This window comes from Triturus cristatus, chromosome 3_1 (assembly GCF_964204655.1).
Source record: "Triturus cristatus chromosome 3_1, aTriCri1.1, whole genome shotgun sequence".
NCBI lineage: Eukaryota > Metazoa > Chordata > Amphibia > Caudata > Salamandridae > Triturus > Triturus cristatus.
In genome coordinates, this window is record NC_140583.1 from 677,218,321 (window position 1) to 677,243,160 (window position 24,840).

General features: G+C 47.3%; 1 protein-coding gene across 1 annotated transcript in view; it reads right to left on the reverse strand.

Moving 5' to 3' along the window:
• KCNQ1 (potassium voltage-gated channel subfamily Q member 1) overlaps positions 1–24,840 on the reverse strand; it is an 872,274-nt gene that overhangs the window by 264,422 nt on the left and 583,012 nt on the right. Inside the window, exon 11 of the mRNA XM_085644751.1 lies at positions 23,065–23,185. Coding sequence (XP_085500877.1) covers positions 23,065–23,185 — 121 coding nt within the window. The remainder of the gene's footprint in view (positions 1–23,064; positions 23,186–24,840) is intronic.

Consider the following 24,840-nt stretch of genomic DNA (forward strand, 5'->3'; position numbering starts at 1 on the left):
TCAACAAGGAGCTGGGCGCTGTTTAGGTTTTTGGAGGCTAAGAAAAAATCCAATAAGAGCAAGTAGCTGGATTCTGTTAGATTTTTATTTGGGTTAAGAAACAATTAAAAACAGTGCCTGGCTCTAGGCCGGGCCAAAAATACACCACCCTCCATGCCTGCCTTGGCCTGGCACATAGGGAATCCTACAAAAAGCAGACAACTCTGAACACTAGAGACTTGGAGTAGGCCTGGGTGGGGTGGCTTTAGTGGATGACATCACATTGTCTTTCCCAGAATTTGTTGCACAGGCCAACCGTTGGTTAAAAAGGACCCTCAGATTTATATGATGGAAACTTCTGGAAATTTTAAGGAACAGCAAAACTTCCACCACCCAGAGTTCTAACCCTTTCACCAATAAAAAAGTATCTCAAATGTGTGAGTGTCTATCGTAACTGACATGAAAGGCCAAATCTGTGACCATGTGAAGTCAATGTAGTATCACTGTGGTCTTCCCATAATCACAATTTTGGCCTGCTCCTACTCAGTGCACTAGGCCCACTCATGTACGTGGGGTTCCACAAACACATAGCCATGAATGTGCTGAAAGAAACATAATTCTGGTGGTCCATAAAGAAACCAAAAAGATACGTGTTTAAACAACCTAATAAAACAAGCATTGAAAATGCAATAGGTCTCGCCTTTGATTAAGTTAAAGCCATGCTAATGGTATTGTATTCTAGCTTTGCATTTTTCAGACCCGTGGATGAGAGAGTGACTCTGCACCAGTGTGCCCTCACGGGGGTACATTTCCACAGCAGGTGCAGGAGAAGGACAGAAGTAAAGAGAATGGTATAGTTCACAGACAAAACCCCCAGTACCCGGATCAGGTTCAATGCCTGCATAAATTAAATCATACACTGGAGGAAAACTGTCTAAAGCTGAACACCCACAAGGCCGTAATTGGGATCTGCGGGAAGATCCCATCACCGTGGGACTCCACCTAGTGGCCAACCGAGCTAGGACAGACAAACGCCAAAAACCTGAGGATCAGCATCAACTACAAACTCAACAGGACTGCCCAAGTAAACACATGCTTCCATACCATGAAGATACGGAGGAAGATTTTAAAATGGCTCCCAATCAGAACCCAGTAAACCGTCACATGCGCCCTGGTCACAAACAAGCTGGACTATGGAAACACCTTCTATGCAGAGATCAACAACAAAAAATCACCAGACAGCTTCAGACGATTCAGAACTCTGTGGCCAGAATCACCCTGAACCTCCCACGCTGCACTCACATCCCAACACACCTGAAGGTGCTCCACTGGGTCTCCATTCACAAACTAGCATAATTAAAACTTCTCACCCACACTTTCAAGGCCCAGCATACCTCAACAATCGCATCTGATTTCAGAAACCTTCCAGACATAAAGAAAGTGCTGTAGAGACATGGATAAGGTTTTAGAGAGAGAGGTCAGAATGCTCGAGATAGGGAGAGCAAAATAGAAGGAAAAGCAGTATGGTTGTGGAAAAAAAGTGAGTTATTAAGAAGTAGTTGCAGAGAGAGGTAGAGGTGGAAAGGTAGAAAGGAAGTGATAGATCTAAAGACAGGTGCAAGTTAGAGACAGTGGTGAGGTAAAGAAGACGCGAAACGAGAAGAGGTATAGAAAGAAACATCAACTAAAGAGAGTAATGAGGCAGCGGCAGAGGTATGGAGAGCTGTGAAGGTAGAGCAAGGAGAAGTAAAGATACAAAGGGTGAAGTAGAAGGAGAGGTTAAGTTATAGAAAAAAAGAGGCTGGGGTAGAGAGATTTAGTTGTGAGGTAAATAGAGGGTTCTAAACAGGTGAGGCAGATAAATGTAAAAAGATAGAGAGGCAGAGATGGAGAAGTCTGAGAAAGCCATGAAGAGACATGAGAAAGAAGGTAAAGAGACTGAGAAGGTTAAAAAAGGTAGCACAAAAGGAGTAAGATAGTGGCCAAGGAGAGACAGAGGGTAGAAAGATAGAGGGAACTGGCAAAGTAACAAAAAAGGAGACGTAAATTCAGAGGTTAGATAGTGGTTGAGGTGGAGTTGACATAGGTGAGGTAGTGAAAGAGATGTAAAGAACAAACAGAAATGTGACAGACCTGAAATAGAGAATGATAAAAAGAGGGATGAGAGAGTCAGAAGGGAGGTATAGACAGTCAGAGAGCAGGTAACCAAGTAGATGAGTTTGTGAGAGATGTAAGAAGTGAGACAAACAGAGGAGTGAAGTGCGGAGAAAAGTGTGAGGTGGGTAGAGAGCTGAAGTTAAGAGGGGGAATGTATAAAAGTAGAGATAGGAACAAAGAGTGTTGAGAATGTGAGAGAGGTACAAACAAGGCAGGATAGAGAAAGTTGTATGAAAAGATGAGGTAGACACAAGAAAGGTAGACCGTTGAGAGAGAGAGAGAAAGGGTAGGCAGGCACATGCGGAGAGGGAGGTGAGGTTAAGTAAGAAGCGACAGAAATGTAATTTTTTTTTCATTTGGTTGCCCAAGGGCCAAAGTCGGCCCGGACAGGCATGGTCAGCTGTTACATTTTAAAAGAATCTGTTTTACACCCACTATTATCACTTCTTCAGGAGACTCTTCCGCCTCCTGGAAGGTGGTGCCCTCGCCATTTGCCCAAGCCCTAAAACGGCTTGGTTGTAAACTATACATAAGACACAGGGAGTGGGTTTTAAATTTACTGCAGTCTTCTACTGCGTCTCAATGTGGCAGCTACCCAAAAAAAATAATTTGTCCGTGCTAATGGATAATAACACTCTGTGGCTCAAATTATCCATCACAGACTCAAAAATGGATTGGTCTCCAAAATGAGCACCAAAGAAACTAGTGAGAGTGCCAAAAGTCAGAAACATCATGTAGTACTCGCTACTAAACCCCTGGAGGCTCTGATCCATTCTGGATTTTCAAAATAACCACGGACTATGCAAATGAATTCCACAGACTATGCAAATGAGTTCCATTTAGATTTGCTATACGTTCTTATATGAACTTCAAGTCAGTCCGGATTTTTCAAGCTCTAGAACCAAGCCTACTGGGACTCGCAGTTCACGTCTATGGCATTTAAGCTGCAGATTACTTTACGCTGTTGGCTACAAAAATGAGGAGTGGCTACTATTATCTTTATTTCCTTGGCCCAGTGGGAAGCTATATAAACACAATATGCTTAACACTGAGAGCAACTAACATTTGTTTTCTTGAAATTAGAGTTAAGCCCAGTGATGCGGCAACCCGAATGGCTTAGATTGAACCAAAATCCGCTCAAGCATTCGAATACCTTGTTCCTTAAGGACTCTATAATGGTAAATGGAATGTGAACACAGGGGCAATGCTCAAACTTACAGAGGTGCGAGTAAAACATGTAACCACCCATCTACTGTTTACAGTTTTTTTCAATCCAGGCCACATAGATATTAATCTCCCTCTTTGAACTTGAGCGAAAGATATCTTTCTGACCCAGGAAAACACACAAAACTGATCCACTCCATATTTTTGAGAAGGTCCGACTTTGGAGCTGGGGAACCAGGTTCGAGTCTCAGCGTCGGCTCAACATCCTGTGAGTCTGGGCAAATCACTTCATCTCCCTCTGCCTACCAAACATGATAGGACCATGTGTAACGTGACTGGTGCTCATGTAAAGCGCTCCACTACCTTCGGGTCGAATTTAAGCTACATAAAACTGCAAAAAAATAAAATAGACGATGGCCTCTAGTAGTTAAATGGCCGGCTATGGTTCTAATCCTGGCTTCCTCACGTGATCGCACTGCGTTAACCCTGGCCAAAGTGTTTGATCCCCTTGAGTTTCAGTTGCATTAGCTGCCAAATTTGGGGGTGATTTAAGACAGGGAAATGTTTAAGCACTGCTGAAAACATTGACACATTCCATATCCACGTTCCTCCTCAAACACAAAATTATGAGCACATTTCAGCAAAGTGCATGTGTGTGCTTTATTGGAGATAGTTAAAATGCGATAGGTTAAGCTCTTCATTCAACAGTGCGGGCTGGAAAATAAACAGATGCTCGGCGCTTATACAACCACTGAAACAAGTCAAAGCGCTATGGGAGAATGGGATAAATAAAGGTACGCACAGGTACGTTTTCGGGGTGCCCTCTACCGTGCTCTGGCGTGGCACGTACACAGTTTCATTTGATGAAATGCCTTTCATCACGCCAAGAAGAGAGGTGCCAACCTGGTTCAGCTGTCTGCCCTCATATGTGAGTAACTGAGGGGCCACCCTGAGCCGAACACTAAAAGGCATCAATCACAATTAACCTAATTACGTATTGGAAACTTATTGAAATGCTTTTACATTTTACAATTGGAAAAAAACTGTGTGGTGTGGGTGGTTTTACACATGAGTTCTTCACTGGTGGTTATTAAAGATGGGAAACGTGTTATTGCCTTCATTACCGAAAGTGTGGGGTGTACGGGTACGACCTATAGGAGTGCAATGTCAATAAATAAACAAACGTATAAAATACTGAATTCTTTTCAGGGCTGGTACACAACAAGCCATTTCCAGGATGGGGAAACAGTTGCCGCCTACTTACAAAGATATACACATCACAATTACACTGTACACATTGTCAGATAAACACTTTGTGGTACAAGGAGACACACTTACACTATCTACATGCCTGCGATGGTGAATGCCGCCAGCGTAATCAGCAGCACCACCCAGGTAGGCATTTTGGATCCGGGCATCCAGGAGGGATGCTTTGGCACAGGAGGCTGGGGCCTCCAGGTGTGGCCCTGAGTGTAGCAGGCCAGCTTTGGTGTATCAGCAGCAGCTCCCCAGTGACATAAGCGCTCGCCATCTGTTTTCACTCAGCCGCTTGTTTATATTTCCATCGCCCTTTCACTTTCACTGAAAGCGCGATGCAAAATTAAACACGGGGCTGAGTGAAAACAGATGGCCCCGAAAAAGATAAGAAAATGCTTTGCGACAGCCGCAAGCAGACAAGACAGACCGGATGGGCCGGACAAAAAGGTGAAAGGGCGGAAACAAAAATACCTCATTTCCAATGGCAGGCCACTGTTTAGCATAAACGGTGACGCCAGCCAATGGAAATGAGGGGAGGGGCTTCAAGTCCCCTTCTAAAATCTGCTCTCTTACAATATCTCTCGCCCAGCGAGCAGCGCTTTGTGCTGCAACGCCAGGCGAGACCTAAAAAACGCTGTCGCATAGGTACGCATACACACCAGCAGTGAAATGGTTAAGAAGAGGCTGTTGTGTTTTCTCTTCCCACAAAGGAATACTTTTTTTAAACATTCGGCCCAATTGTTTTAATTATGTTTTCTTGCAAACCCTTATGGGTTAATGCAATATTAACATCTCCTGTGAAGGTGCTAAAGAGCCTGAAATACATAGAACGATGCAATATGATATGTTATTTGAAATTACAAAAAAGAGTTTAGATAAATATGAACATTTGATGAAATATATTCCATTTTGAAAACAATAGAGTGATATGTATTTTATAAAGATGATGAAATTTGATGGTACGTGGATGCCTACAGAGCTGCCTAGGAATTAAAAAAAATATAGCATTATAGCCTGCTGCCAAGGGTAATCACGGTTGTTTGAGGGCCCCAAACTCGAGAGGCCTTTTATCATGACATGGGCTTATAACAAAAGTTAAAGCATAAGGCAGAAGGGCTATATTGTTATTATAGAATTCCAACCACAAGGGGTAGAATATTCTAAATTAAAAAGGGAGAAAGAAAAAGATTGGAATGTTGGTGCAGGTCTGTACCATCCATTAGACCTGAGCCACTCCGCTGTCTTGAATGGAACATTCCAATGTTCTAATGATAGTGAGAGAACTGGGATAACACAGAGTATCACATTGCAATGTACTATAACTCATATTTGATTGAGAGTTATAATACGAATGACATATCATGAGGCAAATTGTGAAACAAGAATTTTGCTATAAAGTTAATACAAGGTAAATGCATAGAAAAAAAGGTCGATTGATGCATGCTTACTTTAAAGGGGTAAGGTGAAATACGTTTTTGTTAACTAATTCTCTATGACAAAGTATAATCAAACGTTGGCGTTTCAAAGTGAGGACTCAATTTAGACCCTCCTGCATAAGATAAACACAAGGGTTCTTTATATGTAGAGTGATGCACTAATTTGCAATGTCTCTGCTGTCTGCGAGTTTCCCTGCGAACCTCACTGCTAGGTAAGTTGCTTCGAACAAGACAAAGGAAGCAGCGTGGGATTACAAAGTGGCACTACCTGAAAGAGTCACAAATAGTATGCTCATACACCACGTTGCTCACCTCAGTGGTCAGCTGCTCATTGACCAAACATAGAGATAGAATATATACAAATAGAGAGGCGACTACGATCAGTTGTCAGTCTTATATAAACATGAGAAAAAATATTGATGGTCACAGTAGTAGTTTACTTCTCTTTAGACCCGGCATCTTCTCTATGGAAATCAGGAGTTTAATGGCGTTGAACACGACCCACGCACAAGGACCAAGATGGTTTGTGAATAGGAACCCCATGACTAACGGTCATTAACTCAAGTTGACATATGCTGATCGCAAGTTTCCTTGCTTTTGCTATCTATAGAGAAGTGAACTACTGCTGTGATTATCACGGAATATTGACAGTACAAGCATTGGTGATTAACCGCTTACGCCTTCATATTACTGGAATAATCCAACTGACCACTGGGCCAAGATTATTGGTCTATGATCAAACTAGTAAAAGATTATCATACGTCTGTTCAAACACTGACAACAATGTCGATCTTGTGGAGTGGTGAAGATCTCTCGCCCTGATGAAGCCTTTTTAGGTGAAACGTGTTAGCTGCGTTTGTTTGAAAAAATAAAATAAAGTAAAGTGATTGTATCAGCAACCAAGACCTTCGACCATCTATATTTATTCTTATATATACAACACTTACAACTGATTGTAGTTGTCTCTATATTTGTATATATTCTATGTAAGTTGCTTGACCTCAATGAAATAAGTTTAATTCTCAGACCAGAATATCTGCTTCATGCACTGCCTATGCTGCTGTTCACGTCTCAAGGTTTGAAGGCCGTGCTATATTCCAAAGCCATGATTGGCCATTATGCACATGTTCATATGGCAACACGGCTAAGCAACACGTCCTTAAAAAGATGCTCCCTCTGTTCCATAGTGCCAGCATTACATCTTGCTCACGCACACACACAAACATAGTGCACACACACAGATTCCGCTCTACTGGTACTGGGCCTACTTTATTCCTAACAATTTCCTTCATTTCTCATCCAATTCCCATTATATTTTGTGCCACTTGGAGTCAATGAAACGACTGCTAATACTTCTGCCACTTTCTAATACAAATACAGCTGTCACTATCACCAGCTACACGTGATGTCACTTTGAAACTTTTGCAGCACACTTTTTCACGTTTCAAGCAGTGGCGCTGTAACTAGGGGCGCTGGAGGTGCGACAGCACCCCCATAATACGTGAAAGAGTTTATATGGAGAACGAAATAAAGCAGCCCTTCAAATGTTTTCCTTCTAGACCATACGCTGTGTTTTCAAAGACAATCATATATGCCCCACAGCTTTAACGAGGGGACGTTATTAGCCAGCACCCCACTCTACAAAGGTTCCAGCACCACTGCTTCTAAGCACCCTTGTATATAGTTACATTCTTTGCCACATGTTGTTTATCCACTTATTTGGAAGCAGGACTTATATTCAACCACATACACCGACTGCTGGTCAGGGGTACCTCTCTCTTCCACACGTAGCTGTCCTAACCCACGGAATGTTATCACTGACCCACATTATAATGAAGGTAATGCTTCACTGCCACCGACATGCACATGCAAATATAACCCACCACTGCAGTCAGTGCCCCTTCCTTCCACAAATAAAATCCTCGTAGGCAGCTCCTCCGCTGATGCGGAGCTTCGCTCCACTGCTTTCAGAGCTGTGCAGAGGAGAAATCAAATGATAACGGGACCTTATCATTTTATTGTTCCTGTTCCTAGGAGTGGGGAGGGTGGGGCTGGCCAGAGGCGGGGCGGAGTGGTGAGCACACTTTTAGTGGGCATGACTGTTTGGCCAGCAGTCTTGGCCTGGCCCAACAGTCCTGCGCACTTTACATCTTCCCCCCACTAGGCTGCATTAGACAGCCTGGTGGGGAACATGCCCAGGCTCCCTGCCCCCGTCTGAGCGCTGAACCAGACCAATCACAACACTGCATTGCGTTGTGATTGGCTTAGGGGAACCAATCAGCGTTGTGATTGCAGGGTGCCCGGGTGCTTACTCCTGCAACCGGGAAGAGGCGGCAGAAAGGTAGCGGCTGGCGACGCGAGGAGGTAAGTTTTCTTTTTTTAATTTATTTTATTTTTACCCACCTCCCCCATGCCACTGTTCCCTACCAGCCGCCACTGCATCAGTGGTAGGGTCACTCTCAGATAGCACATGCTGCCATAATAACTCCTCTTCTTATCCTAAACCAGTAATAACGTGGGCCAATTTTGCTAGTCACAATTCTGACTTTCTGCAACAGGGAATGCCTTTGCACCTCCAGTTCTACCGAGACTTACACTAGTCTTACTCCTACTGTCCCTATTTCCAGTCTTCTATAGAGCGCTAAACGTCACCTAAGCCGTTTCAGAGCACTGAGTGCCTGATGGTCACATGCATTAAGCTTAGTCTTGCACAGCAGTATTGTATCCCCGCCGAACAGTGGCAAATGCTTGTTTGTGACCCGAACTTTAAGAAAATCGGATATGCGTGTCTGGAAACCCAGCAGTATTGAGTGACCTCTCTAAAGCGAACAACAGACACAATAACATAACACAGACCAACATAACGCAACTTGGGAAGAGGTGTGGCGCAGCGGCCAGGGCGGCTGACTCCGGAACACGGGGGCTCGCGGTTCCATCCCCGGCGGCTGGCCAGCCCAGCACCTTGCGACTCTGGCCAATAGCTGGCTTAATCTTCCGCGCTGGGACACCTCTCCGAAGGTAGCTGTGCGCTTTACAAGGCGGGCCCCGGGGGAAGTGAAGGTCGCAGACCAGTCTTCCCCCGGGGAATTCGCGCAACGACCGGAAGGACATGGTGGGGGTGGGATCATAGGAAGGAGAGGGGCGGGAGTTGGGAGGGTATATAGGTGTCAGGAGAGGAGTATCCGGCCTCTTCCTGACACCTGAGCACCACCGGGGAGGGAAAAGTTTGTGGAGATTATTATAGGGTTAGGCCATCTGCCACTTTGTCGATCGGCGGGGGGGCTGACACTGGGGGGACCGTGAAGTTTTCCACGACTGTCTTGACGGCATGGTGATTTCGGTGCGGCGGACGTTGGAGCGGCATGGAGGCTTGGCTGGGCCGGCCGGGCGGATACTATACGTCCTGGGGCGGCGTGGCTGGCGGAGGCGACCGTTCGCTACAGGTAGGGGGGAGGGGGGGCTGCCCGATTGCGGTGTCCGGGATGCGGGGTGGCGGGGGAGGGCCCTGCATGCGGGCGCGCTTGTCGTCTGCGCGTGCGTGCTTTGCGGTCCATGCGGGAGGGGGTTTGGGGGCTGGGACGGCTCGCTCGGCAGCGCGACCTGGTCAGGCGGCGCATGGCGGAACTGAGGCGCGGGACGGCGGGGTATGCGTGTGCGCCCGGCGCGCAGTCTTCTTGGGTTCGAGCCTCGCGATCGCGCCCCCCCGCACCCCCCCCCCCTGCTTAGCACTTGCCGACTTCACATAGAGCGCTTTGACGTAGGTCCCATCAGGCTGAAGCTGTCTATCCATAACCGGGGTCAGCATAGGGCATGTAATGCATCGATTGAAGCTCATCAGGACGTTGCCGTCACTGCCCTCGGTACTCTGTCGGGAGCGGGTCCGGACTACGCGTCCCAGGCGCTGTTCCCAATACGGCGCGCGGGCCCCAAGGTCCCCACAAGCAAGCGGGGGCCCAATTTTAGCGCGCACATACCACACAAAGCGCATTGAGACCGTTCGCGCCGCCGCTTTTAAAATGTGAGCGGCGCGAAAAACGGTCATTTCAAGTGGCTCCTTTACTTGCTCCAATTCTTTTCCTTCTAGTGGGCGGTTGCGGCGCTGCTACTTGCTGGCCTTTGGAAGAGTATTCTGTTAATTACATTGCCTGTGTGGGGCGCTGCAATTCACACCCACAGCTAGGCAGGGTTCGGCACAGGTTCCGGGGGGGGGAGGCAGGGGCAGTGGAGGCGCAGTGAGGCAGGGTGTTGCGTAGGTGCTGCAGCGGGGGTAGGCGGTGCAAGGGGAGTCAGGGAGCAGCAGGCAGTGGTGGCGGGGGTCATCGGAGTCCAGATGAGGGACTGCCAGGACGGCATGAGACCCGGTGGTGCTGGGGACCCACTCAGTTTAGCAACCGAGTGGGGGGGGGGGATCCAGGACCGGCGGAGAAGGCCGGCAGATGAGGGGTGTTGCCAGCGGGGCGCACGACGGCTCTGAGACGCTGGCCAGAAGCAGTAGGGGGGTCCGCGGCGGCCTGCCCTCCTTCGAGGGATTCGCGCATTGAGCATCGCAATTTTGTGAATACTACCGAGTTCCGATTATGTGCGGTGTGATGGGTGGTATGACTGGGGTTGGGGGTGCGGATGGAAGCCTGTGACGGTGTGCGACGGTAGAGGTGTTGGTGTGCCGGATGCAGTGCGATGGGCAGGGTGTCCGCTGGCGTGGCGTTATATTGTGAGGTTTAGGTGTTCACGCCCTGGTGGGCACCGGGTGCTAATGTTTAGGTCGGTGCAAGGAGCGACTGGCGTCTCCAATGGGGCTTTGGAGAGGGGGATTGCCAGGGGCGGGGGGGGGGGAGTGCAGGTAACCGGTCCGTTGTGTTATTTGTTTCAGGCGATTGCGGCCTCAGACGGCGCAGGGACAAGGAGCTCCGGTCTGGAAGAGGAGGTCCTGGACGGACGCTCAGGTGCATGACTGTGGGGGGGGTTTTTAAATCTTGGTGTCGTACTTTGCCGATACCGGTCCATGCCCTGGTTGTCACCGGGTGCGCAATTTCTGAGTTATGCAAGCGGTGGTGATACCTGCAAGGATTGGTACGTCGCCAATGGGGCCTTGGAGTGGGGAATTGCTCTGGAGGGAGGGGGGAGCAAGGTAACCGGTCCATTTATTTGTTTCAGGCGAGTGTGGCCTTTCGACGGCGCAGGGGCAAGGAGCTCCGGTCTGGAAGGGGAGGTCCTGGATGGACGCTCAGGTAAATGACTGGGGGGGGTTTTCAGCCTTGGTGTCGTACTTGGCCGATACCGTGTCTACGCCCTGGTTGGCACCGGGTGCTCCATTTCTCAGTTTATGCAATGGTATTTCCTACAATGAGGTAAGGACAATGCTGGAGGCCTGGGGAACCCAGGGCCCACGTGACGCACACCTGGTCAGCGGGGGAGTTCGGTGGTGATGCATACAAGGATTGGTACGGCGCCAATGGGGCCTGGGAGCGGGGGATTGCCCTGGAGGGGGGGGGTGTGCAGGTAACCAGTCCATTCTGTTTGTTTCAGGCGAATGCGGCCTCGGATGGGGCGGGGGCAAGGAGCCCCGGGCTGGAGGTGGAGGTCCTGGACGGACGCTCAGGTAAATGACTGGGGGGGGTTTTCAGCTTTGGTGTCGTACTTGGCCGATACCGTGTCCACGCCCTGGTTGGCACCGGGTGCTCCATTTTTCAGGTTATGCAATGGTATTTCCTACAATGAGGTAAGGACAATGCTGGAGGCCTGGGGAACCCAGGGCCCACGTGACTCATAGCTGGTCCGCAGGGATGGTCGGGGGTGATACATGCAAGGGTTGGTATGTCGCCAATGGATCGTGGAGTGGGGGATTGCCCTGAAAGGGGGGGGGGGGGAGGTGTGGGCAGGTAACCAGTCCATTTTGTTGTTTGTTTCAGGCGAGTGCGGCCGCAGTCGGAGCGGGGGGCAAGGAGATCCAAAGGCGTCTCCGTTTTGGCGAAGGAGGTCCTGGACGGATGCTCAGGTAAATGAATTGGGTGGTTGAAGGTCTGGGAGTTGCACTGGGAAGCTTAGGTTTCACGCCCTGGTTGGCACCGGGTGCTCATTCCTCAGGGTCTGCAAGGGTAGTCCTTCAGTAAGGTGGGGACGATGCTGGGGGCCTGGTGAACTCGGGGCCCGACTGACGCGCAGCGGAGGCGGCAGGGGAGTTCGGGGGTGATACATGCGGGGTTAGACAGGGGCCTCAGTATCTGGCGCGCGAGGGTCGCGAGGCGTGACGAGGGCAGTGTTCTGCTGATGGGGACTTGCAGGGGGACTGGTGGAGGTAGTTGTGGTGATGATACAATCAAAGTAGGGAAAAAGAAGCTGTGATCCAAACGGCTTCCAGCTAGTCATAAATAATCAAGGGAGAATGGATCACTTGTTGCTGGCACCAGGGTTCAGGGTTGTATCTGATATAGGTAGAAAACCCTCAATCACGTCAAGATATGTATGGGCGGTATATCCTGGTTCTCCGCCTTTAAATACGGGATAGCATCATCATTGGGTTTATTCCATGCATCCTCCAACCCGGAGGGCACCACTGAATTCTCCAGTAGTGATCAGGGAAAAAAAATTATAAAATAGAAAAGTGAGGAGTGCTCAGGTGAGTGATTAAAAAGAAGTGTTCCTCATGCTACCTATAAAAAAGTCTTTATTCTGATAGGTGCTGGGGAAGCGTTAAAAAGGTCAAATTGCAGATAGGATGTGTAATGAATCCTCTGCGATATTAAACGTAGTGATCGGTCGACATGTTTCAGCTCTTGTAAAGCCCAGAGGAGGGTCAGGGAGCTTTCTTCAGGACCTCAGGTGAATAAAGACAATTGAAATTTTTTTTTTATCAATTACATGTAGAAGTTCCAATGTCAATTCAGATGGACTTCGTCAGGATTAGTACCTGATATTTTCACAGTACGAGGACTGGGGCCGAGGGGAAGTGGCTCCTTTGCGGAGTGGCACGAATCTTACGCCTGTTGGGCGGGCACGGAGGTGTCAGCAGGAGGGCTGTTCGGGGGGGGACCGGGGGGGAAGTCGGAGATTGGGGAGATGGCGGCCTAGGAGGGTGTGTGGTGCCGTGGTAGGGAATAGAAGGGTTTGGGCGAGGGTTTTGGAGAGTTTGGGGATGGAAAGGACAGGAACATGATACTGCGGGACTAATTATTCTTTTTCTACTGCAGGTGGGGGGAGTGGCCTGGGAGCCAGTGTGGTCGCATGGACAGGCGGACACTCTCCCGAACGTTGGGCAGCAACAGAGGCGACATGGCGGGTGTACGGATGTCATCTGGCAGGGGAAATGTAGTCATTTGGGATGTATGTTGATTGTGGGGGAACGGGGGGATTGACTCGGGGTGAGCGTGGCGGCCAGTGGGTGACTGTGCCATACGATATGGGGAGTGACTCCACTACAAGCGAAACACATTGGGGAGACGGTTCTTCGGAACAGGGCAGGTCTGATTTATTCCAAGAGACTTGGCATGGGAAATGGTTCGATAACGAGGAACTTGGGAAGCGGGTTAGGAAGCAGCACTGCGCAGTGCAATGAAGGGTCTCTGGGGGACGTCGAGCATGATTCCAAGGAGTCAGGCTGCAATGGATGAGGCTGTCTGGGGGACGCTGGTGGCCTGGTGGGGAGGGGGGTCCCTTTCATGGATGGGGAGGCTCCTGGACATGTTTCTGGGTTTACGAGGGACACTGGAGTAAGGGTGGATGGGCATCCACCGATGGTGCATTGCAGAGGAGCAACTTTTGTGGGGGCGGTTTAAACATGCTTTACGGCTACTAGCCCACTGGTCAGGGGGACTGTTTGAGGGGACGGTTGGTTTTGGGATGGAGCATTTGTTATGGCTGGATTGCCATGGAAATGTACCTTGTCAGAAAGTTGCGCTGGCTGTATGGGTGCATGGTAGGCCACCGAGGGTGCCTGGCAGAGGACGGATTTTGAGGGCTGTCGAAATTGCTTACGGGGGTACGGCCCGCAGGTAATGGGACTATTGGACAAGGCACAGGCGGTCTTGTTGGGGGCTGGGACGCTCTTCAGGGTTGGGGGGCTTGGCAGGAAGGTTACTGGATTACAACGGATATTGGCTGTACGGGTGGATGGTCATCCACCGACGGGGCCTTGCCAAGAAGGGAGTTAGGGGGCGTTGGACCAGGATTACAGGGGGACGGTCCACGGTTAAGGAGCCGGAGGGAAAACAGCGAGGTGGTTGTTTGCGATGGTACGAGTTGCACGGGCGGGGTTTCGTGTGGAAAGGCTGCTGGAGGCCGCAGGACATAGTTTCAGGGATGGATGGGCATCCACCTGCTGTCTGGAGCGTTAAGTTGGGCAACCTGGGGGGACCGGTGGTCCTACTTCGACTAGGTGCGCCTTTCGCAGTCTGGGGTGTCCTGGCGAGAGAGAATGTTGGACAGGATGTAGGTTTTAGGGGATGGGGGGTCATCCACGGGGTGCCGCACGGTAGACGGGATGGAGGCGAAAGGCGCACTAGAGCTGGGGGTGGGGCAGGGAACCGCCCTCTGGGGGTTTCCCTGGTTGGCGGTACTTTGGAGGGGTGGGTAGTCACATACGGGCGGATCCACCCCTCGGGAGGGGAGAACGGTACACAGGTGACTGATAGCGGGCGCGGGAAGCAATGACCAATGAAGGAAATTACACTGAGGATGCTTGGAGGGCAAGTGATGGGGAGAGGAAGGAGGTCACCGAGTGAATGGGGGAAGAGTCTAACAGGTGAGATGGTTTTGAGAGTGGATGAAAGGAGAATGAGTCGGTATGGGTTGGGGAAAGGATATTTATTGCCTTTATGTACTGTCGAATAAAGTCTAAATGATTGCAACCATGTCCTAATAAAATGGCCTTTTACGCTTCAAGTAACAGCGTGGAGTGTGGTTCTTGCGCGAGGCGGGCCCCGGGGGAAGTGAAGGTCGCAGACCAGTCTTCCCCCGGGGAATTCGCGCAACGACCGGAAGGACATGGTGGGGGTGGGATCATAGGAAGGAGAGGGGCGGGAGTTGGGAGGGTATATAGGTGTCAGGAGAGGAGTATCCGGCCTCTTCCTGACACCTGAGCACCACCGGGGAGGGAAAAGTTTGTCCACCCACCCACCCTACAGACATTAGGCGAAGGGTGGGGATAGATTTTGGGCTGAGCGTGCCAGTTTAGGGCAGGGTTGCAGAGTAGAGGCGTCACGGTACTTTGGAGGGGTGGGTAGTCACATACGGGCGGATCCACCCCTCGGGAGGGGAGAACGGTACACAGGTGACTGATAGCGGGCGCGGGAAGCAATGACCAATGAAGGAAATTACACTGAGGATGCTTGGAGGGCAAGTGATGGGGAGAGGAAGGAGGTCACCGAGTGAATGGGGGAAGAGTCTAACAGGTGAGATGGTTTTGAGAGTGGATGAAAGGAGAATGAGTCGGTATGGGTTGGGGAAAGGATATTTATTGCATTTATGTACTGTCGAATAAAGTCTAAATGATTGCAACCATGTCCTAATAAAATGGCCTTTTACGCTTCAAGTAACAGCGTGGAGTGTGGTTCTTGCGCGAATGCTGGTATTATTTCAATCCACAACAGGGTACAACAAAACAGTCAAAGCAAAATGCAACACTGCAACCACAACGTTATACAATAATGCAGGGGAAAAGGCACAACAGTCCAAAAACACAACACAATATATCACCACCACAACAAAAAGCAACACAACAAATATGCACAAACATTCTTGTCACACACAACCACTTTCGGAAATGTGCTTGGATTATACCATGGTAAAAGATACTTGTACCAAGCACTGTCTGACTACCACCAAGGGCACGTAAAGCGTCAGTCGATAAGGTTTTGTGTCTGGTCTCGCTCTCTTACTCGCATCCCCCAGGGAACAAGTGGGGGGTGTATGTACTACAAATGTTACTATTAATTTCGCATAGATGATGAGGGGGCTGAGCAAGTGATTTCACCCGCTACATTACATGGCTAGTTCTAAAGGCAGTGGCCATGATATGCGGTTTCCATTACAACACCGGGCAAGAGCAGTGCGCTGCACCCGATGGCATTTCTCATACATTCTCTCTCAAGCACTGCATTAACTGACTGCCTGCAGGGCCGGCTTTAGAGCAGTGCGACTGGTGCGGCCGCACTGGGTGCTGACCTGTGGCGGGGGCGCTGACCTGGGGTGTGTGCTGGGTTTAGCAAGAACTTATTATTGGCGAGATGAGGGGCACTTGTGCCCTGTGACAGTGAGAGAGTCTGAGGAGGCGGTCATGGGGCTTGGGGGCGCCAGAAATGATTGTCGCACCGGGCGCAACCAGAGCTAAAGCCGGCCCTGACTGCCTGCATTGAGGGGGAGGGGAGGGGTGGAGGTGCTGGGGGGGTGGGGGGGGGAGGGGTGACGCTGTCCCTCAGTTCAAGCCAGTGCTTCCAAATAACATGACTTTTTTAAAGACCTTCCTAGGCACCATTGTACATAATTTCCGACGTCTATGCAATTGCTAGAGACTAACATGACCTTTTAGATCATTTTACACTAATGAAACAAGGGGGCGGGGCTTATGATGAATGGCCGCCAATGGTTAATTACAGGTCGCGCATCAGAGAGCACAGAGGTCATGAAGCCCTGATTTCTGTTATCAACCAATCTGTTTTCTTTCGGTGACCCCCCTGCAATTAAGGATGAAAAGGTGAAATGGGACTTTTAAGTTTAAAAACCGCAACTGCGTTTCAAAGAGGCCTGGACTGACAGCAGCACTGCGACGAGGGAATCCTAATAAAGTAGAAAAAAACAATGTTTAGTGAAACTTCATGGCGACTTTTGAAAAAGAAGAAGCATCTTTAATTGGCAGCGTTTACAATGGCGCTGGTTCTTTTTGTAAGCGCTGGGTATTAGATACAGCCCCTCACTAGGAGGGGTGCCCCACGAGGAGCGTTTCAGTGGTTATAGAAGTTTGTGCTGGTGCTGTATGTATAGAAGTGCATTCGGTGGGGGTCAGACGTGATCAGAACACAAACAAGCATTGGCAAAGGTAACCGGTCTCTGCAATGCCCAAGCTATTGGCATTGTCAATGTGAATGTCTTTTAGTCTTGTTGTTTAGGAACATCTCTGCTGTTCAGTATGGCTGAAAGTCACACAAATGTGCTATGATGTAGCCAGCGCTGGCCACGCAACAGAGCTTTTTGGTGTGTCAGGAGGGGGTGGCACAATTAACCCAACACAAGGGGCGAAGACACAGCATGCACTGTCTAGCCAAGACCGAAAACGGAATGCGTTCTTGTGTAATGTGATTTTTTTTTGCATTTTTATAAAGCGCAAACTCGACCCGAAAGTATTGGAGCGTTTTATCTGAGCACCAGTTACATTACAAAAGGACACTTTCATTGTTGGTGGTAGGCACAGTGAGATTAGGCGATTTGCCCAGAATCACTGGATGTTGTTCCGACGAGACTCGAACCAGGTTCACCACCTCCAAAGTCGGTAGCTGAGGTTGTTACACCAAATCCTATCTGCATTAATGCGAATGGGCTCGATAGGGTAAATAAGCAACAGGGATGAGACCGGTGGTAAGGGGGAAAAGCAACAGGGATGGGGTGGGTGGGAGGGGGGATGAAGAAACAGGGATGGGGCGGGTGGGAGGGGGGCATGAAGGAACAGGGATGGGGCGGGTGGGAGAGGGGATGAAGGAACAGGGATGAGGCGGGTGGGAGAGGGGATGAAGGAACAGGGATGAGGCGGTGGGAGAGGGGATGAAGGAACAGGGATGAGGCGGGTGGGAGGGGGATGAAGGATCATGACGCATGCATACTATGGACACTAAAGAAGGATACAAGAGAAACGTTGAAGGGAACAAATGGTAAGCCTATGGGCGAGCTGTAGCCAGCTGATTGTAAACAACACATGCACTTTCTAGCTAAGACCTAAAGTGTTGGGGATGGGGGCGGGAACATGCTTTTGAGACTGTAATAGCCAACGCACTGCATAGCTATTTTTCCTCTTTTGCATGTTGACATTGCGCATTTATAACCCGAAGCACAGGGCGATAAGGTGCTTTGCATCCATCTACTCGATATAAACTGACAAGTCATGTTTTAGTGTTTCTGGTTAACAAAAACATAACACAACAAGCATTGGCATAGCCAATAGGTCTCGCCTTTGGGACCGCATATGTGTTTAGCCGTGCAGCACATTATAGGGACAACTTTGCCAGGCGTACCTGCTCTAAAATCTTAACAGAAGTCTGTCTCAAAGGTACTCCAAATGGAGGGCCGGAAGACAACGCACAGAGACCAATTTTGGGCCATTTCATGAACAGGAGCGCAGAGGCAGCAGTGATTTGGTGACCAGGCGTCCCCAATTTGCAGGGTCAATCCCAATTCCGGCACAAAGAGGAGTGGTGGGGGCGGGCACATCTTCTCTTGATGCAGGAGCCTGCTCTGGGTGAAACGTGACTCAGCTGGCCTGCTCGTCCTCTTGTTTACACGCTCAGGGCGCAATGCAAGAGTGAAAAAAGCCTCGCACGAGCGCTTCCTTGTAGCCTCGGACACGGTCTTCCAGTAAGACTGATGTGTCAGTTTAATTGCCGCCTCAGAAGCCACTTTATTTCAAATTGACGCTCCCGCCTTCCATTTTAGACACAGTCTTCACATGTGATGTGAGGGAGCATTGAAAATAAGCGCGGCCGTGTCAGTGAAAGCGACCGCGCTGTGTTAATTAGTAACATGATCCACAACAACAATGGAGGAATGCAGCTACCACCCAGCGCGCTGCTGCTCGCTCCCGAGACCCAAACGCCATTTGCATGCTTTCATTATTGAAAGCCATACGCAAAGGCCAATGGAATGTGTGGGAGTTGCCAGACCCACACGGAGATGTCTCAAGGAAGTTTGGAGTGCTCACAAAAAGCCTTGCATACAGCAGCGCATTCGCGCTGCGCTAGGCTCGAACTAAAAATGGCACATCAACAGCCAACACCTCAAATAAGTGTGCTAACCTTTGAATAAGGTAGACATTTCAAATGTATGTGTTGTAGTAGCACTAATATTTAAAATTATTGATATTTGTTACGGATAGAAATGCTGTAGAAATTTCCGCTTTAGCATATCCTAGCTGAATTATCTATTCAACACAGCTACACCCAGGAGCTTTTTAAATGTAATGATGGTAGTGTTGCCCTCTTGCCATAGCCCACTGAGCCCAAACTTTGAGAATGTATACAGCAAATGAGGCAGGAGTTGTCACGGTAAGTCCCTCAGCATTTTCAACACACATCAGTTCACTAAGGGACTCCTTAAAATACCACCCATAACCTGGACTAGATCATACCCGAGAAGATGAAAGGTCAAGAGCCTTCAGAAAAGTAAATTGTCATTTATGAGGAAGGGAGGAGCTACCTTTCATATTTGCACAGTTATCAACTATATAAGAATTAGCTATCCAAGGGCCAGGCTTTATTCTACATATAAAATATTTTATCTTATCTAGCTGACCTGACCGATTTACGGCGCTTCTGACCTTTTAGCAAGTCTTCTTTATTTTTTGAGTTTGTAAACTGCATAGCTCGTAGTAATTCCAAAAAGAGCACATTTCCATTTTGGCAGAAAAAACTAGGGACAATATCAGTTCAGTAATTTATGCCTAACCCCACATCAACCCGCCAGATGATGTGATGGGGTTGGATTTAGCACACTTTGTGTGAATTAGAGCCCCTGTTGGAAGCAGGTGACGTTTCTGCAAGCGTCTCAATGACCCCGCCCTCTTATGTATATTAGCAGGTATACAGTAACTCCACAAGACACTCTGAAGTGGGGAAGCAGAGGTAAGCAGAATGTCACAGAAGGCAAGATAAAGTGCTATCATGCTCAAAGTCTAAGCATTAACAGTCTTGTCGTCATGCTGCTGAGTTGGACTAACACTACTGATGTCTTTGTCCTGCACTCACTACAACTTCGTAACATTTCTCACCCATTATCACACAACGTTTTCTCTCTCAACACTATGCAATGATCCAGGCAACAGAACTTTCTACTGAGAAGATGCGTGCATGCGGGAGTTGTAGTGCACTTGAGGTTGGATGGTAGTGTGGACTTCTGCCGGTATGTGGTCCTAGGTCTTTTTTTGGGAGTTGGAAACTGCACCTTTTCTCCTGTATACTTAGTTAGGTGTTTGATGTAACATGAGTGAGGATCTGGTCCTCCTAATGTGGAGTGCTTAGATGGCCTATGATTTATATTAGAAGTGGGACACTTGAGGTGAAACGCAACAAAATTTAAATTAGCAACAATTGAAACTATTTCTATTTAGTGATGTCTCCACTTATTTGCTTAGAAGAACAAAAAAGAAACTTCAACATCTATTAAATGACACTTTTCTAAAATATTCATCGTCTCGCCAACTTAATTGTGCTTATGTTCAAATGTATTAAATGCATACAAATGGTTTTCAATGCACTGTGTAAAATAAAACTGTGACTGAAATGGGAAAATAAAACGCAATTAAAATCAGTAATCACTTGTGTGTGGATTGTTTCGTTAATCACTGTCTCACCCTATTTAGTAGCTTTCTCCTAGGCTCACGAGCAACATTGCTGTACAGAATTCCGTGGGATTAACACGCACTACAAACCCATAAGGCGCCTCCATTTTAACCTTTCTGTTAATAACTTTGAACTGTGATGTTGTATAAACCTCGGTTGTATTAACATATCACTCACCTACTCATGCTAAGAGAGCTATAGAATCACACTATATGTTTGCTAAAATGATTTATTATAAATAGTAGATAGCCCCTTTTATTAGGCTATGACTATATTTTTTATTTGAAGGCTAGAAGGGGTGCAAAAAATGTAAAACCTCTGAATTTCTACCATGCTTGTAACATTCTACCCTGTATAGGCACTGCCACACCCCCATTACAAAGAGCAGAAGTGAAGCCTGAGGGAAATCCTTCTCACACGCCTCTCAATCCCAAATCTTCATTCTCGGTCTGTCTGGTCACTGAACCCTCCCTTCCGCTTCAACCAGTTGGCAGGTGATCAGCCAGAACACGGTTCAGAATACAAGCGGCTGCAGAGGTGACTGATGCCACATTACCACACATCTAGGAGTCATCCTTCTCTGGAAAAGGTTCTTCTCGGGGTCAATGGTTCACCTTCATCTTCCTCAGACTTGGCAACTATTACGAAACCGCCTCTCCTCACACAACCTATTCCTCATTAGCCAATGATCTGCTCTCAGCACCTTGAAAATTCCAGCCGCTGCCACCGCATCTCCGCTCTTTCAGCATTCCAACCGATCAAAGGTGACATGCCGGCGAGTAAAGGACAGAGAAGACATAGAAGCTTTTGGAAGCCCACTGAGAAAGGCATTACCATCATTTTTGTAGAACAGGAATGATATTTGAACCACTAGCCTACAATCTTCTTCTGCCGCAAGAAGTCTGATCCCCCATTAAAGGTGAAGATGGTACTGTACATCTGGTGCTATCAGTATCTCTGTCGGTTGTCACTACAAGGAGAGAGTTTTCGGCATTCACGAGTACCAGTAACAGGGTTGTCTGAGCAGACAATCATCATATGGTGGACATTTTGTTGGGGCTATTTAATACACAAGAACAATGAGAAAAGCAATAGTTTAGAACAGAGTGGAGCCAAGGTCCTGCTTTGCCTGTGGACATTCTTCACAACAGGATGGAGAGGCTCAGAGAACTGAATATAGGAGATAGGCACAAGAGCGTCATTCAATCTGTGCTTCATGGAGAAGCTACTCTGAGACACGACAATAGGCAGTTTGTGGTGTGGTTATGTGGGAGAGTAGAGACTACATTGACCTTGCAGGTTGTCATTTTCAGGTGTCAGTACAACAGACTACATGCAACCTCTGAGAACAGTATGCAAAACTGAAATATTCAACATGACTGTAATTCTAGAAATGTGTGATTCTTGAAAAAGGCGTGTTTGGAAATGTACAAATACAAAAAGGAGGAACTACAAAATATGATGAAGTAAGAGAAAAGCTAGTTGGCTTACTTCTTGATGTGGTATGACAAACATGCATGTCTGACAACTTGACAAGTGGTTGAATTTTAATTCACAATTTAGTGGTGGATGTTTTCCTCAGTAAACATGGAGAAGGAGAACAAGAGTGGTTTGTTGAATGGTCTATCATTGTGTCTAAATAGTCAGTAAAACGTCTTATTCAGGTTACTGGCTCGTTTTGTTTGTGTGTTTGCACTCCTTTGTGCTCCATGCAAAATAAGCATATGTTTAGTTTTTCCCTTTTATGTGTAACTGAATTTCTAGGTGCTCCTAAGAGAAACAGCCAGTTACCTGTGCATAGAGGCAGAAGGCAGGTTACACTTGCTCGTTGTCATCATTCCATCCGTGCGGTCAATCAGAACAGTTTATATAAGAGTCATAAATAAGTGAGAGGGAGAACCCAAGACTAAGACGTAGGTTGGAGATAGAATAGGTGGGTTTCAGGCTGGCTGTAATGAGCATGAGGCTGGGGAGTTGTATCTGCCCACTAAGACCAGAATAAAGCAGCAGTCAATTTAGCAGGAGGGAAACACTGTTGTAAGCATGATTTTAATATCCCGAAAATTCTTAAAATGGCCACATGCATGTTTGGTTGACCCGAGGTTTAGTTTCATGTGCGTTTTATGATACTTTTAGCTTTTTTGGCCTAAGTAGATTTTTAGTTTATATTCGTAGCACAAATTCTGTAAATTTTTAAGTAGATTTAATTGAGGTTAGTTTCGATTGAAGGTATAGACAAAGGGTACTACATTGAGATTGCTTTAAAGGGGGTCATAAGGTGAGGAGTGTTGTTGGGTAAGTTCAGACAGTTTAGGTCCTTGGTAAGGTTTTAAGTTAGAAATGTCTGCGGGAACAGAGCCGAAATGAAATGTCTGCGGGAACAGAGCCGAAATTAGATAACCATCCATCTGACAAAGCAGTTAACATTGTGTAGATTATGGCTAGTGTGTGAGATAATATTTTTGCCGCATTTCACTTTGCAGCAATGCGCAATATGTATTATGGCTTTTTCAATGAAGCTGCAGCATTTGACTTACTGAGAAATATGGGTGATTGGCGTCAGCAGAGTTTCCCCCTCCATGTCAAGCTCGTCTGCAAAACTGTTGGTTCTTATGAAGGGCGACGTGCTCACATCTAAAAATCCTGGTCTCTTTGTTACTGCGGAGAAAGAGGTAGATGGAGAAGTGAAACTTAACACATGATGCAGAATGTCATGTCTACATGTGTGAAATGACTGTTCGGGCATGCTAAAACTGCAACTAGCCATCCCGCCAATATTGATAATCATCCTTTTTAAGTGTTTTGAGTCCTGGACATAATAATTTCATGGGACGAAAATCTTGACAACCCCATTAAATCCAGGATGCCTTGGATATGTCAGTGAAGCAAAAGGTACCCGTGACACCTAAAAAAAAAGATGACAGCTGCACGAACATAGCTCCAATGCAGTGCTTGAAACTACATACTGAGACCAGTAATGCTCCTTTTCTACGTACATTAGCACTGAATGTATCATAGTCCCTTATTTTATTATTAATATTTTTTGCCATGCTGAACAGCAGCCAGGCTGCTATACAGCATGGCTTCAAACAATTGCCAAAGTCGGCAACACCCAGGAAGGACAGCAGGGAAAAAGAACAATGGCAGAGACAATGTTCTCAAAGATGAGACCAATTGGCTTTGCCAAGGCTTGTTAGGTCTCGGCAAAACACTCCTGTGATTCTGAGAAAACAGTTAATCTCCAAATGTGTAAAAAAGAAAATGAATATAACATGTGGTAAAAGCTCCTCTCACATAAAGAAAGCAATTGCACCCATGTATTAGTGAAAATTCATCTAGAAGCAGATAACATCTGTCTTCACAATAAAAGCAGATAATATCTGTTGTCACACCAAACATCCATTCTAAAGGCGAAAAGAGCTTCTTTGAAGTCTGTGTGGCACATTAAAACATATCTACAAATGGCATGAGTTTCAACAAGGATGGCAGGGAAAGATAAAAGAAAGAAAGTAGTACCTCAATCACAGCACAATCAGCAGAAGGACAGCAACAAAGCTCAAGCAATCAGAACTTGGTCCAAACTCCAGCCGAAAGAAGAGGAAGTGAAGCCAGCACACGCTGGCCAATTAGAAGGCAGCAAATAAAAGTGACAATGAAGCCAACAAATGTAAAGCAATGTGTAGGCTGCATGCCCCTTATTGTATATAAATTCTATCGCAAGTGGGAGCAGGCAAGACCTAAAAAGGTAACTGAAGAGCATGTGATATTTTCATTATACTGGACACATGCTCGGGATATCTAAAATATATGTTTCCCAGTTACAGGTAAAAAGGATGTGAAACAGAAAATGACACAGTACCTGAATAAATGCGACTGTAACGGCTTTAATAGATACATCCATTTCAATTTAACACGTCACTATTCATTTGTGCTTAAAAGAATATACCCTCTTATGTAATTGTAGGGGAATCAAGAAAAAGGGTTGATGCTTCTTGACCCTTTTCCTTCTTATACGTTTTATGTTTGTGTAGAGCGCACAGGTGTATTTCTATATATATGTATATCTATATATATTTGTAACTCTTCTTTTGAATGTTTGCTAATGGTTTAAACTGTAGCATTTCACAGAAAAGAGGTCTAACTGTGAATTATCTCCTTCAATTCACAGCCCTGAATTCATTTGCATGTTATTGAGCTTCTTTAAATAGTGCTGGTAAAAATAAAATAAAAGTCTTTCACAATGACAGTGCTGCTCTTAGACCAATAATCAGCACACCTGACAAGCTCAACCTCGAAGGTTCATCCTTCATTCA